At 35.0% G+C, this 16952-nt stretch overlaps 1 protein-coding gene across 1 annotated transcript; it reads right to left on the reverse strand.

Moving 5' to 3' along the window:
- Positions 1-991: 991 nt before the first annotated feature.
- On the reverse strand, positions 992-14576 carry LOC132135964 (leukemia inhibitory factor receptor-like). The gene is made up of 16 exons (XM_059547211.1): positions 14262-14576; positions 14023-14173; positions 12754-13017; positions 11731-11860; positions 9237-9385; positions 8852-8985; positions 7812-7962; positions 7659-7735; positions 6074-6272; positions 5791-5973; positions 4504-4605; positions 3888-4046; positions 2842-2994; positions 2140-2221; positions 1980-2049; positions 992-1339 (listed from the first exon to the last, which is right to left on the reverse strand). The coding sequence occupies exons 1-16, from the start codon at positions 14367-14369 to the stop codon at positions 992-994; spliced, it is 2460 nt and encodes an 819-aa protein (XP_059403194.1). The 5' UTR covers positions 14370-14576.
- Between the last annotated feature and the right edge of the window lie 2376 nt (positions 14577-16952).

The following is a 16952-nucleotide window of genomic DNA, read 5'->3' on the forward strand; positions in this document are numbered from 1 at the left end:
AGTGTATAGTTAAATGCACTTTGATGTGAAGTGAAGTTAAGAGATTTCAGTTTGTTAATGCATTGGGTGTCACGGACTAACAGTGAGAGAACCTTAAACAGCATTATTACATGCATTAAACAGCATTTATTAATCTTGGTAATGTTACGCTACACTAGCATTCAAAAGTTTGTGGTCAGTAAGAAAGACATTAATGCTTTTATTTGGTAAGGATGTATTACATTGATTAAAAGTGTCAGCGAAGATATTTATGATGTAATTTCAGAAAGAAATGCTGTTCTTTACGTGTTTCCACGTAAACATGAAGCAACAGTTTTCAGTGTTGATGAGAAATCTTTCTGATTTCTGAAAGATCATGTGACTGAAGACTGGAGTAATGATGCTGATGCATCACAGGAATAAATTACGTTTTAAAATATATTCACATAGAAAACAGCTCTATGAAATGATAATTATTTTATTTCATACTGTTTTTACTATATTTTTAATATAATATAGCTTGGCAGCATAAATGTAAAAAAAAAAAAAAAAATTAGCATATTTTGAATAAAACTATATTTTAATTTGTGAATATAATATTTTTTTAAAATCATACCAATCCCAAACTTTTGAACGTTAATGTAAATTTTTTACATTACAAGTTCTAAACTGTAAAAATTGTTTATTGTTCATGTTACAAAATGCAAAGTGTTTGCCATAAAGCGTATGAATACAGAACAATAGAGATGTCTCATCCAGAACACGTCTTGCTCTTGAAAGAGAACATTATGTATGTTTTTGCCCAGAGAAGTCTAGCATAACATGCAAAACCCAGATAAAGTACCTGACAGATATTGCAAAATCTCAAGCGCCAAATACTGCAGTTGCATTTCACAACACTTCTTGTCTTTTAAAAGCTGTTTTGCAGAAGGAAGCAGTGCCCTGACAAACACGCCGTTGACATGAGGATGTTGTGATCTTGCTGAACATCTCTGCGATAAGATCAACTGCGCTAGCTTGCTTGCTTTGGTGTGTATGAAACTGCGTTTTCAGGAATTGTGACTACGGAAGTGACATAGTCAGTCGAAAAGCCCGGGATCTGCGACTCCTGTTTTGTGGCTTCTGTCTGCAGTTCCTCTGAAGGCAGATCTTGGTGCACACAGGACACGTAAGTGAAGTTTGTGAGGTTTGTGGTACGATGGCAGGATGGTGGCGTGACTTCAGGAGTAATCAAGGAACAACTCGGATCCTCTGTGCCTGTCAGCCATGTTTTCTCTGTTGTGACGGGTCGCACGTCTAAAATCTCGACCTCACACCATTTACAGTCCTCTATCATCAGACTATGGATCTTTTCACTCGCCTTAAGAACAGAAAAGAGTAAAAACTGAAAAAATACAGCACTCAAATATACAAGAACAGAAAACAGAACATAAATAGATTTTTCAAAGTCTTTCTATTAAACAATGTTACAGTTAATTCAATATGTTACTTCCCAATATGTAATTGACATTTACTAGCAATTTCTGAGTGGAAATTGTATCTACACCATATTTTTTCCAGTGTAACACTCCACAACGTTTAGTTTAGCATTAGCTAACATGAACTAACAATGAACTAATTCTACAGCTTTTTAACCTTTAGCATTGACACTGACAAAGAGTATTAAATGTTGTAAAAAATATATTGCTCGCTATTAGTTCATGTTTGTTAATACATTAACCAGGGTTTATAATACTGTAGTTAACTTAAATTTAAATACAATTGAAATAAAATACACTTAATAAAAATATTTAAAAAGAAAACTGAACTATACGGTTTTATTTTAGCTATACAATTTTATTCCAACATTTCAACGGTAGTTTTGACTTCATGAACAAAAAATGAGCTGAAAATACAATAACTAAAAAACGATTGACATTACAAATGACAAAAACAAACTGTAACAGTATCTCGGTTATACTAAAATAACACTATTGTACAGCATCACTGTAATGAATTACTTTATAAAGATCTTCGTCCAGGTCCAACGCTTTCACATGAAGAAAGCCGAACGATTCTTCTGGAAGTCCTCTTATTCTGGAAACAGTGAAGAAAGCCATCATCAGGTGAGAAGAACAGTTCATCCTTTCACAGCACATAACTGTGTATCAGCACACTTACAGGTCTCTGTACGACCACAGACAAACACAACATCCGACCAACACCACCAGAGGAACCACAACCTTGACCGTCAGCAGGTAAACTGTGGACACATCATAACTCAACATCATGGCCACTCTTAATATTCACTGTGAATATGCAAACAAGATTTTATATAGAAATAAAGCATTTTGAGCAGTAAATCAGCATATTAGAATTATTTCTTAAGGATCATGTGACCCTGAAGACTGGAGTAATGATGCTGGAAATTCAGCTTTGATCACCAAATTAAATTATGCATTAAAATATATTATAATAATAAAACATTTATTTTAAATTGAAATAATATTTCACAATATTGCTGTTTTTACTGTATTTTTAATCAAATAAATGCAGCCTCGGTGAGCAGACTTCATCCAAAAATAATAAAAACTGTACTTTCTTGTAGTTCAAAACTATTTGTCCGTACAATAAAAGTCAGTGGAGTCCAATGTTGTTTGGACCCTAACATTTCCAGAAATTTCTTCTTTTATGTTCAACACAAAGAAACTCAGATATGTTTAGACTGACAAGAGGGTGAGTAAGCGATGACAGGATTTTCATATTTGGGCGAACTGTCGATTTAAAATAAAAGTACTTACGATAGAAGTCTTCTATTATAAAACCCCACTCAGACTATTATCTGTGCGTGTGAATCTGGTTTGAATCAGTATCTGAGCTCACAGTTCTTTCTGGTTCTGAAGACGACGGTGCTTTCTGGTCCACAGCCTGCAGACGTACACGCTGCCAGCTGAAAAGTGTACAGCCGGTCCTCCTCAAGACCACTGACCGTCCAGGACTTGCTGTGAGGATCGTCCACTGACTGCCTGAAGGAACCTGGCAGAACAAACAGTGGGAGCTTAAAGACAGCGATGGGGGATCTATTTCATCATGCTGCACTGCTGCAGTACACGCTCCAAAACACAAAACTAAAATAGCTGCTAAATAACATTTGAAATCAGAGAATTTTTTTATTAAAGTTTACTGAAAGAGCCAATTCTAAATTGGTGAAGTCATTTTTGCATAGAAACAGCAAGTGTCTTGAGACGTACAGTACAGACCAAAAGTTTGGACACACCTTCTCATTCAAAGAGTTTTCTTTATTTTCATGACTATGAACATTGTAGATTCACACTGAAGGCATCAAAACTATGAATTAACTTACTGCTTTGCACACTCTTGATGAGCTTCAAGAGGTAGTCACCTGAAATGGTCTTCCAACAGTCTTGAAGGAGTTCCCCGAGAGATGCTTAGCACTTGTTGGCCCTTTTGCCTTCAGTCTGTGGTCCAGCTCACCCCTAAACCATCTCGATTGGGTTCAGGTCCGGTGACTGTGGAGGCCAGGTCATCTGGCGCAGCACCCCATCATTCTCCTTCTTGGTCAAATAGCCCTTGATGCCTTCAGTGTGACTCTACAATTTTCATAGTCATGAAAATAAAGAAAACTCTTTGAATGAGAAGGTGTGTCCAAACTTTTGGTCTGTACTGTATATATGACTGCACATGTGCATTGGCTGGTCCAGCCTGAAATATAAGCTTTTTTTAATGCCATTTTAGAAGAAGAAACAACATTTATGGGGCATGTTGTTGATTCCAGATATTTAAATGTGAGTGTTGCAAGCAGTTTTTGCGATTTCTGGATTTCCATAGTCAAGTAGATTTGGTTTTGGATGCCTGTGCCGAGGGACTAATTTGAAAGGGACTTTGTCGGAAAATAAGCTAAGACTTACTAAGAACAGAGGCAGCCTCTGAATCATCTTGAACCATAATCACATATCCCGTGATGAATCCAGTGTGACTCGGATCCTTCTCATTGAAACTCCATTTCAGGTTTACAGATGACCATGTTATATTTGGGCTAGAGTCCAGTGTAGGGCGCTGCCTGGGCTCTGAACAATAGAAATAATATATGTGGCAATATTTATTTCTGAATAATAATGTGTTCTATTGCACAATTCAGATTCTCAATTTCTCAAACTAAAGATGTGAATTTGATGCATTTCCATTGCAACATAGCACCTTTTTTTCCAAAGCGGAAATGAGCAATTTTCTGTAAATGCGTGGGACTTGCCATTTATTAAATTATTAGAGAATAACAAAGTGCTGTAAACAGTAAAACTAGTTGCGCCACAAACCAGTGTGTTTATGATTATGACAATATATTAAAAAAATAGTCTGCTACTTTTGTACGGGTAAAATAACTGGAAGAGAATGACTCTGGAAGACTCGCACATTCAAGTTACAAGTAGCCGTGTCACTCTTACATCAAAAATATAAGCATCTGTTTTGTTCTCTACTGTAATGTCCTATAGATGTGTCACATGAGAAGTGTGTGTGCACCCTTACTCTGTTCTTTTAAATATCCGATCTGTTTCTCATGGCGTCGATGTCCCTCAGCACTACACCCGTAGATTTCAAATTCATATAGAACTCCTGCTTTAAAGTCTCCTGTAAAAATGAAAGTGAAAGTGATGTGACATTCAGCCAAGTATGGTGACCCATACTCAGAATTCATGCTCTGCATTTAACACATCCGAAGTGCACACACACAGCAGTGAACACACACACACACACACACTGTGAACACACACCCAGAGCAGTGGGCAGCCATTTATGCTGCGGCACCCGGGGAGCAGTTGGGGGTTCGATGCCTTGCTCAAGGGCACCTCAGTCGTGGTATTGAAGGTGGAGAGAGAACTGTACATGCACTCCCCCCACCCACAATTCCTGCCAGCCCGAGACTCGAACTCACAACCCTTCGATTGAGAGTCCGACTCTCTAACCATTAGGCCACGACTTCCCAAAATGCAGTTTAATAGTGAATTTGAACAATTAATTCCAAAACATTGTCTTTTTTTAAAAAGAAGAACCAGGATTTCCTTGGTCTAGAAAAACCTGGATTATTGAGGTATAGCCTAATTTTAGAAGTAAGACTTACAGACCTGGAAAAATCGTGGAAATTTATAAAATATATAAAAATAGAGTGACATTTACATAAAAAAGGCAGTTTAGGATGGCAGAACTTTACATTAATTATAAAAAATTTTCGTTATACGGATTCAACTTTAATTCACAGTAAAAAATTCAGTAACTGATATAAAGTTATTATTATTATTTTTTATCACTGTAAATTAAAAGATGGGTTGTTCTTTTCCACTTGCAAAACTATGACTTTACCAGTATTTTACTATAAAATTACGTGAAATGTCCAGCTAGTTATTACAGTTTTTCCACTGTATATCTAAAGGGAACTTATCATTAACCAATTAACAGGATTTTACAATATCACTTTTACAGTAATTTACTCTTAAATAACTATATTTTTTTTATAGTGTACTAGTTATCCCAAGTTCAGTATGAAATTGTTATGAATATTTGTTAAAATCCTAATATGTAATACTTATCAAGAAAGTGACCAGAAAAGTCATGGGACCATATATCAGTGTGGATGTTCAGGGTCCCCTGAGTAAAAAAAAGGTTGAGAACCACTGACAAATTAGATTGCTCACTATGTAAGAAAATAGCTGTTATATGCAACGCTGTCACAAAGCCAGAAACATTCATGTTACTATTTTATTTTGATGGCAGTTGTTTTGTAAGAATATGGCATAATGTACAAACAGAGTTTTATACCTGCGTTCAGGTTTAAGGAGCTCTGATTAGGTGGGACCCTTCTCCACTGTAAGTTGCAGGGGAGTTTAACACCCAGGATGCACCACTCTACGATGTAATCACATGTGGTGGTCGAGTCCCTCGTCCAGGTCAGCTGGAATCCCTTTTCATTACCCATAATCCTCTTCTCCATCAGCATGCTGTCTGCACAAGTAACAACAGTCACTTATCTGACGTTTTAAAGAGAACCACAGAAAACACTTTAATATTTAGTATGAGGAAGCATGAAGTTTGACAACCCTACTTGTTAAAGGAATAGTGATGCTGGCTGGTTCAGATAAGCCAGACTGAATGACGGCCCTCACGGTGATGTCATACATATTCACATCTCTGGTTAGTTTCACCTGTGTGTGTGTGATGTTCATGCACATGCTCCTCTCTGTGTTTCTGTAGCTCACACACACCTCATAGGCTTCAATATATAAGTCTGAGTCACTGCTGACCTGAGGAAGAGTGAACTGTGTTAACACCGATTGCTTGTACAAATGTTTGTGTTGCTATCTTCTTTTTTTTTTGGCTGTATATCAGTACAGCTGTGATTCGGATGTACATTATGTGTACATTATATATATATATATATATATATATATATATATATATATATATATATATATACACACACATATTTTTATGTATATGTAATTTTTTAGCACTATTGCTGATTTTAGCAGAATCTTTATGGTGATGTTCTCAATTTAAAGCAGTGTAGGCATTGTTAACTAAAACTATTAAAATAGTTTATTCGTTGAAATAAAATAGAATAAAATATATTTAAATGAAACTATAAAACTAAAAAAAAAAAAAACTTTGTTGCCTTTGCAATTTATAAATTTAACAATTTTCTAAAAGTTGAAGTTCTAAAGTAACTAAAATTTAAAGTTAATTAATTGAAATTAAAGCTACTGTAAATTGAAATATTAAAAAAGCCCAATAATAAGATAAGATGAATAAATAAAAATGACAAGCACATAAAAAGAAATACTAAAAAATACAAGTAAAAACGTATTAAAATGATTGATTAATAAACACTGAATTTAATATTTGAGTGAACTATCCCTTCAGTGACAAGCGGCAACATGTTTAGTACTATTAGTCTGCTGTAACTTTAAGACCTACACATATCTAATATACAGGCATTCATTTTTCTTTCAACTGTTAACTTTCACTTTAAACATAACCAAGTCTGTTTATATGTAAACCTTGTGTGTTTTTGACAGTATTAGCACAATCAGACCTGAAATATAACTTAGTCCAGTAACCAGGCGCTGTTTGACAGGCTTTTTAGTGTGTGTGTGTGTGTGCTTCAGGTGTATGCACAAATTAAATGTTTAATCAACAAGGCTTTGAAGCACATGCAAATAATGTACTTTTGTGATTGTGAAAAAAAGCAGTGCAGAGTTCATATTTGATGTGAAAGTATGTAACGTTGTATAGTATATTCAGATGGAGGCACTAAAACTGCAACTGACAGAATGTGCACTTGTAGCACGATACTATGTTATTCAAAAGCAGATCGTGGAGACATTTCAATCAAATATTGATGTCACACACAGGGGGTAGCACGAAGATATGTGCTCTGATTTCAATACATTTTTATGTTTAAAAAAGGCAAAACATTTCATTTGAAATCCGTTCATAATTTAATTATAAATATCTGAATAATAAGACCCCCTTGAGTGCTGAGATTTGTTACCACCATAGTAATGCATGGACACATTATGTACATTGATTCTTTTTCTTAGCCAAACAAAACCAAATGGAGTCAATAACTGTACCACTATTTATGGCGAAAATGATAAGGTTGAAGAATTTCAAAAACATAAACTTACTGTTTTCCACAGCAGTGTGACGGTGCGATTGGGATGGTCCCTGATTTGTCTCCACAGATCTATGGTCACTAGTGGCACTGCAAAAAAAAAAAGAATAATGTAATATCTATGTTTTTGCATTTTCTTACAATTCTCCCATGACCCTTTGCTTGCCTGTGTTGAATATTTTTTGTGTTGTCCATCGTCCCCAGTCGTTCCCCTGTACTGCACAGCGCCCCCTAATGGAGTACTGCGTGCTGGGCTTCAGGTGCTGCAGTTTGAATGCGTAAGACTGCATTGAGTCAGATCCATTCTTATCTAAGACCTGTAAGACAACAACAACACTTGAACACAGGATGTGCTTCAGCACTTCTGTAAAGTTCATTTTGTTTATCTGATATGGCAAGTCCTTTGATGAGAGATTTAACACCGTTAATCAAGCTTATGAAACTCCCTCTTGTCGTATTTCTGCCATCGCATTATTTGGAAATACAAAAACATGTTATGCAACAGCAAAAACACCTTAAAGAAATAGGGTTTTGCTGAAAATGTACCCACTGTGAGGCCATCCAAGATGTAGATGCGTTTTTTTTTTTTTTTTTAATCTTAATAGATTTGGATACATTTATCAGTACATAACTTGCTTGATAATAGATCCTCTGCAGTGCTCCACACCAATCCAGTCCATCAGTTAACATTTTGTGAATTGAAACTGCATGTTTATAAGAAACATTTCAACTCCAACTTCAAACTGTTGCTTCTGGTCAAAATACAAGTTCATAATCCATAATAACACGTCCTTCAGCGAGGAAGTCCATCCTCTGATATATTTCTTTTGAACCGTTTTAAACCATTTGACTGTGCTTGATCTGTGCATATTTCTCTCCTGATTCAGAGAAGATAGCAATATTATAGATAGAGGCCTAAGCAACCACAGTTAAAAACTTCTTTATTCAGGATTTGTTTCTTACAAACACAGCTTTTTTTACTTCACAAGACACTAATTGCTTGAATGGATTTTTGTGATGTTTTTATCAGCTGTTTGGACTATCATTCTGACGGCACCCATTCACTGCAGAGGATCCACTGGTGAGCAAGTGATCAAATGCTACAAATGTTACGAAGAACAACAAACTTGTCTACATCTTGGAAGGCCTGAGGGTTAAATTGTCAGCAAATTTTCATTTTTGGCTACCTTTAATGTGATGCATTACCTGTTTTATCCCTCCTGGTTTAAGTTCAATCTGGCAAATCAGCGGAAGTCCTTCGAAACTCCCATCCAGCTGTAAGATCACCAATGAATCAAACACACCTTCATTCACTTGAAGATCCTCAGGGACTGGAAAAACTGAATTTGTGAGATCAAGTGGATGAGAAAATTATTCATTTTCATGTTGTGGACAACACGGTTATTTAAAGCAACTTGCATTGCACTTTTTATAAGGACAATGTCCCTGATTTAAATTATCTTTGGTATGATGGTGATAGGGTTTCAACTTACAACCTTTTATGATCTATCCCAGATCCTAAAATTATTCCACATCACATCCTTCAAAGCTGCTATGAATTTAGTCTTCACATAAAATGATTAATATTCACCTCTGTCTGTGATATTGAATATGTAGGTCTCGCTCTCTTGCCCCAAACTATTTGTCACAAGTAATGTGGTGTTGTAGGTGATCTGCTGTTGGATGACATCAAAAGCACAGGATGTGCTCTCCACATCACAGCCGACAGCCTTGGAGTCACTGAACACGATGAGAAAATGCTGTTAGATTGAACTCCTAATAAGTGTGAATTTGACCCTGCCGAACACAGTTAAAGGGATTGTTCAATAACAACATTACTAAATTGTGGCATCTGTTATAGAGACTACTGAACAGACATTTAGAAGGTTATTTAAAAAAGAAAATCTAAAAAAAGCTCTGAAAACACTTTAGCATTTTTACAACACTATAAGTGTCTAATCAGCAGTGTTGGGGAGTAACTAGTTACATGTAACGGCGTTACGTAATTTAATTACAAAATTATTGTAACTGTAATTAGTTACAGTTACTAAGAAAAAATGAGTAATTAAATTACAGTTACTTATGAAATTTTTTACGATTACAAAGGGGATTACATTTGAATATTTACACACATCCACATACAGATTTAACTGATTTCTTTCCCAAATTGCACTGACTTTTCTGAGACATACCGCGCTAATAATTTCCGGGATGCGGAAATACAGTCTAATTCGTAGAATCCAGTCATAAAAACGGAATGCCTAACGCGGACGGAATATGCCACATTTTGGATGACTAAATCAAAAGTAGGTCAGTACACTTGAATCAAAACATGACATCGACTAGTGTCTGTGAATATAAAGCCCCAAAAATGCAATATATGACTTTCACATTCTGCGTGTCTGTGGAAATCAGGCGCGGACTTGACACCGGGAGAACCAGGACAATTCCCGCGGTGGCCTGGCAGCCGATTTTGCCCCACTATTTAATATCATTATTGTATAATTGCCTGCCGAGTGTACTAAAGCGATCATTTGCGAATCCGTCATTTGATAATTAAATCTCTAATAAGTCATGAAGTGTTAGTTGTGACTCGCGCGCTCTCCGCGCCTCCGCCAAACGGTTTGGATCAGAGGTAGCCCCTAATCAATGCGAGAGAGAGAGAGAGAGAGAGAGAGAGAGAGAGAGAGAGAATAAAGTGGACTGCTGGAGCAGAGAAGCAGAACTCCTGTTCAGGGTTTCAGGTCAGTTTCATCTGTAAAGATGTTTTTTTGTCTTTGTTTTTTTATTTATTTAATCAAGCAGCAGCACGTTGCTCATCAGTCATCACTCAAAATACTATATAAAGGACATCATTATTATCTGTTGTAATGTTACAGTAGTAATTCAGCTGAAAAAAAATCCAATTTTTTTTTATAGGTTTAGGGGGAGCTACGACAGTCAACAACACAACCCTTACGAAAATTAACATTTTAATATTTAACTATAAATCCAGAGAAAATGGTTACTATTGTTTAAATGTGATAACCAAAAATGTAAAATTATTTTACAAATGTATTTATTTAAAAATAAATACAAATCCATTTGCAAAAAAACAAAAACAAAACAAGGTTATTTTACTTTTATATAGGCTAATAAAAGCATGGTAATTTTTTGTAAGGGAAAAACATGACTCGTGTACAGTATTAGGATTTTTCTATAAAGATATTGTAGTATTGTAGAGTATTGTATTGTAAAGTATAGTTTTGTTCAATCTTGAGTATTAAAGTCATGAGAGAGATGGATAACAGGGCAAAATAAAGAGACTGAAGAGAAAAATGGAAGTGAAGGTGCAGTTCAGGAGAGAACTTATAATTATTTTGCATGTCCCCAAATTAAAGATTTAAACCTTTTTTATGTCAGGTCCATACAAAAAATAGTTTTGTCCATGAATTTGTTTGTATGAGTTTGAATTTTCCAGTCTGAATTTTTTTCCCAGTCTGCCCCTCCTGTAAATTAATGGCAAAGACATGGTTTCATTTTCTACACATAGGCCTACTGAAGCTCGCAGTGTTTTCAACCTCTGCCGCCTCAATATAGGAGTACACGAGCACATAAACATAATTTCTAGAACTGCTCTGTGTCACTTCATGTGCATTTTACTTATTTTGAGAAAACTATCATCATATACAGAGACAGCAGTACAAAAAACACCAATGTTTCAGGAGTTTATTACACAGAATACGTCACATGCTTATTAGATAACTGTATTTAAGTTGATGTATATGCTTTTATTTATTATTCTTTAATTTTCACAAATTTAGAAAAGTAATCAAAAAGTACTCAAAAGTAATTAGTTACATTACTTTAATAAAGTAATTGAAAAAGTTACACTACTATTACTTTTTAAACAGGGTAACTTGTAATCTGTAACCCATTACATTTCCAAAGTAACCTTCCCAACACTGCTAATCAGATAATGAAAAGTTCGACATACACTTGTGGTCCCACTTGAACACTTGGGCACACAGGAAATAGATCATGTAAGTTAACAAGTGCAGAGATCACAAGTGTAGGTATCTGGACAGGCCCCAAAGCAGACTAACCTGATCAGTAATGTGTACTTCCTTCTCTGGTCGCCTGTTAGGTAAAGAGCTCTGTGTATCTTCCACGAGCAGCGCACGAGTCTCATGTCTTCAGTCTTGCATCTAAAATCCAATGGTTTCTCAGGAGGAACTGAACAAGGTTTAGCAGAAATTTCCCATCATGCTTAGAAGTAAACATTTATAATGGATTACTATAGCATGTTTTTCTTGTACTTTATATTTTAATAGAAACACTTATTTGACCATAGTAAAATTAAAATTCTGGTTTAAGTAAATTTTTCATCTCTGTTTTTATTATTCATTTAAAATGAGACAAATCTGTTATTATTTTAACCTGCAATCTGTTATTTATCAGTTCAGATCTCGTTTTTAATGCTTTGATAACTAGCAGAAGACACTAACCAGTTTTAAATTCCTCTTCTGCAGATGGGGCACTAACACTGCGTTACAAATGTGTTATTCTATAACATTAGCGATGTAACGAGAAACAGGTGAATAAACACTGACAGTCGATGTTTAATGTTTAGACCTTATTATTTCATTATTTTATTTTAATTATTTCAATGTAAAGCATTTTTTTCTCATTTATGTAGGTCCTCCCAAGCATTGAATGCAATCTGTTCATTGTCAAAATCTAAAATCTATATATATTATATTATTTTATCTTATTAACAATATATTTAAGTTAGTCATGTATTTTTTTTCTTTCGATCAGATAACATTTTAAGCTGTCATATGGTCACATAACAACGTGCCCCTCAGATGTTGTAATGTACCCCACCTATGGGGCATGTTGTCACATTTCACTTCCCTTTTTTGAGGGTAAATAAAGAAAAAAGTCAACACTGCAATTATGAAACAAAGTGACATATTTGTACTAGACAAGTGTAAAATTACTGTGGATTAAAAAAAAATGAATTATATTCTAAACCCCGTGTGGATGTAGACAAACTAAGAAAGTCAAAAAGTGTTATTTGTGCCCTGCTCTCCCCTGTTTGAATTGTGTTGGACAATGGGACTCACAGCTGACAATGTTATAGGCTACATCTCCGTTCACGTCGCAGTAGAAGTTGACACCGAAATGATTTGTGGCGTTGATGTTTTCCACTCGAATGGTTTTGACCCGTGGGCTTATGTTGATAACTTGATATTTAGTGTTGTTGTAGTACATAGAGGTGATGTGTGTGTCTGTGGGATAAATGCAGCAGAACATCACCGTAGACCCCTCCCGTAGCACCTGGTCATCTGGAAACAGCTTGATTTGATTGTGGGCTAAGCTTATCTCCCCTACAAGAACACGAGTAAATATGAATAAATATCCAACCACTCCTGGTGTTAGAATGTGCAGAAACCATCAACACAATGCTACGATCATGTGGCTGGATTTCTTTATGTGATTGCTAAGGTTTTTTTAAGCTTGTTTTCTCTGCTGTAGCTATAGTTTGGTGGTCGTTCACTTGCCCAAGCTGGTGTTGTTTAGCTGCTGAGGCTGGTTGACCAACAAGCTCTCAGAATTGCACTTTCATCAGTGACAGTTGGGTGAAAAGAGGAAGTTATGTACAGTGCCTTACAATATGTGACCCTGGAGCACAAAACCAGTCGTAAGTTGCACAGGGATGTTTGTAGCAATAACCAAAAATACACTGTATGGGTCAAAATTATACATTTTTCTTTCATGCCAAAAATCATTAGAACATTAAGATCATGTTTTTAGAAGATATTTAGTTAATTTGCTACCGTAAATATATCAAAACTTGATTTTTGAATAATATTATGCATTGCTAAGAACTTTCGGACAACTTTAAAGGCGATTTTCTCAATATTTACATTTTTTGCACCCTTAGTTTCAAGATTTTAAAATAGTTGTATCTCTGCCAAATATTGAATTAACAAACATTTTATTCAGCCTTCAGATAATGTATAAATCTCAATTTTGAAAAACTGACTCATAATTCTGATTTTGTGGTCCAGGGTCACGTGATTATATCACACACACACACACATCAGCATTTTAGAATGATTTCTGAAGGACCATGTCACATTGAAGACTGCAGTAATGATGCTTGCAATCCAGCTTTGATCACAGGAATAATTAGAAAATATTTCAAATTGTAATAATATTTCACGTTACATTTACACATGTATTTTTAATCAAATAAATGCAGCCTGGGTGAGTTTAAGAGACTTCATCAAAAACATTTAAAAATCATAATGTTTCCAAAATTCTGAACTCCACTATTTTTATGGAGATCTTTGTTCTTGTACTGTTGAAATGAACTTTAAATCTCCTACCAGAGATGGTTTCCCATGAACTCCAGGAGCTGGATGCTGAAGCCTCAGAGATGAGTCTTATTCTAACAGAGTGATCGACACAGTTCAGCGGGAGCTGTGAGATCCAAACCAGTGTGTGGACAGCTTCCAGTGATCTCCTGCTTACATTCATCTGTGGACGAGACTGTAAACAGTTAGTGCAAAATTCAGAAATCAGGTGATAATGTGATAGGAGCTTAGGAATGATGTGTTTCACACACGCTGTCAACAATATCCATGTTTGTTGTGCGTCCAACTTGTATTTCATAGGTTTGATTTCTCTGTTCTTCATTCGGATTCATCATCCACTCAATCTCCAGTCTCCACATGTCCAGAGCCTGAAGATTAATGATGTCTGGCACAGTGACAGTATCTGTGGTGAAATGATGAAAGAGAGCCGTATACTAAGAGAGATGCAATTCAGAAAAATAATACTGTAAAGTGTGACCGGTTTTTTTTTTGAGCTGAGGCGAAATGAATCCTGATTCATGTCTGACCTGAAGAAGAATTCCAGCCTTTGACATTTTCAAACAGGATGAAAACTGTAAGCATCTTTTTCCAGTGGAGAATCATGTTGGTGGATGTAAACTCTCAGCATCTGCTCTGAGCTTCTGTCCAAGTGTAGGAGGTGTGCTATGAACCGTTATAGTTCTCCTCCTACTTCTGCCTTTCGTTTGAGGTTAAGGAAGCAATGCCTTCAGACTTAGATTTATTGCCTGAGTCATGAAGTGAAAGTTGTATGTGCTTTGGTGTTATTTTTATTTATGCTTTTTTATTTAAATCACTGTGTGGGAGGTACAGAAGGTGCGATGATGATAAACCATCTATGGCAAAGTCATGTTGTTTAATAATCATGAAGTTTAAGAAAACTATGCATCCTTTATATAGGCTAAGCACAAAGTTCCATCTACAGGCCATTGATGGAAATGCTTCAAATACTTAAAAGCAAATGTTATGACAGCAATCTTTTAAAAACATGCTGACGTCATAAATTAATCTTATTAGTCAATATAATCGAATCATAATCAGTTAATCCAAACATAAAACAGCTCTTTAGATCGAAATCAATCTTTGAATTCTCAAAATGTTTATCTTAAGATTTTGTTACTTTAATATTTTTATATTTATTAATAATATTTCATATTTCGGATTTAGATTGTTTTTGTTTAGTTTTCATTCAGGTATTTTTTTTTAAATATTTATCAAATTATACATATCTAATTTATATGTCTATTTTGTTAAATTTTAATCATTATTGTTTTTTTTCTTAATTACAGCTTTATTATTTTATTTCAATTTTACAACTTTGTGCCTTTCTTTAATTTACCCTACTTCACCTTATTTATTGTAGTTAGGCCTAATAAATATTTGTGTACTGTAAGTTTAGTTTTGTTGACTTATTCTGAATATCCTTGGTTAAAATTACATGTTCATTTAGGTGTTTTTTTTTTTTTTTTTTTTTTTTTACATATACAGGTAAATACACACATAAACAGCTCAAAACAGATTGCATCAACAATAAGAGTTATAATATAAACAATATACAAAGAACCAAGAAAATAACCACAAAAAAAAAAAAAAAAAAAAAACATTTCGCCAGGGGTAATATATAATTTAAAGTAAATTAAATTCAGGATGAAAGCAAGAAAGGACAAAAAAAGCTTTGCTAAACCTCTGCCTCCCTTATACATACAACATAGTCAATAGCACATTATATATATATATATATATAAAGCATAAATATTATACTTTGTGCACAATGTGTAGGATTTTAAGGCTTTGACATTGCTGGAAGAAGAGATAACATTTCAAGTCTTTACAGAAAATTAAATATAGAGGTTTAACAGAAAAAAAATTGCTTTTATGTTTTAAAAAATTGGCTAGGAAAATAAATAGATTTATTAGAAAAATACTTGTCTTTTTAGATTCTTGTTACCAAATAAGACATCCTTAAACACTAAAGAAAAGTTGTGTAAGACAGAGGCATACAAAATTTCTTCCAAATGGAAGCTACATGGACACACTCCCAAAAAAATGAGGGTCAGACCTATCTTCCACTCCACAAAAGCAGCAGAGAGGATCCATCTCATGATGCATTTTTTTAAGATAGTGATTGGCAGGGTTAAATTGGTGTGGCAATTAAAAAGATCTCTCTAATCCAGTGATTGGATATTTGTTAGGTAAAGACCACACTTAATTCAAAAAGAATATCTTCAAAAGAATTACTTCTATAAGATATATCAGAGTATATATTTCAGAAAAAGTTGCTTAATCTTTGTATTCCTCAGAGAAAGACTGAACTAAAAGCAAATTTCCCTATAACTGTTTCACAGGGATGTGTCCAAGAGGGTAGAAATCTGTTGAATTTTGGTGTTTGCTCAGTGGCTCTTCACCCACGTCACGAAGCCTCCCGCGCCCCACAGTGGCCCGTCCCATCATCCCAAATCCGCTTTCGTCCAGCTGCAGCAGCCTTACTGAATAAATCTATAAGAAGCTCGTGCATTACTACTAAAAGTGGGCCACGTGGGCGTGGCTTAGAGGACAGAAAGTCGCTTCTGATTGGTGAGGTATAGAGGGGTCTTATTAAAAATTCTCAATTTTTACCTCTTCACTCTGTATTTTCAATTCAGTCCCTATTAAAGTTTTCCAGTATCATTATTCATATATAAATTATTGTGCACAGTACTGTTAAAGAATAACGCTGAGAACCTTGTCACGTGGTACCTGTTACTTTTCTCAGCGCTGTTTGATGTGAACTAATCACAGTTGCTTTTGATTAGCGGGAACGGAGTTGTGTTTAATAATTGTACAAAGACTACGTATGCGAAATTTCCATTTGCGTGTCAGCCTGGGATTAATAGATTTAAACGATTATATTCGCTAGCATACAAATATCTTTAATAAGACATAAA

Source organism: Carassius carassius, chromosome 4 (genome assembly GCF_963082965.1).
Source record: "Carassius carassius chromosome 4, fCarCar2.1, whole genome shotgun sequence".
NCBI classification, from domain to species: Eukaryota; Metazoa; Chordata; class Actinopteri; order Cypriniformes; family Cyprinidae; genus Carassius; species Carassius carassius.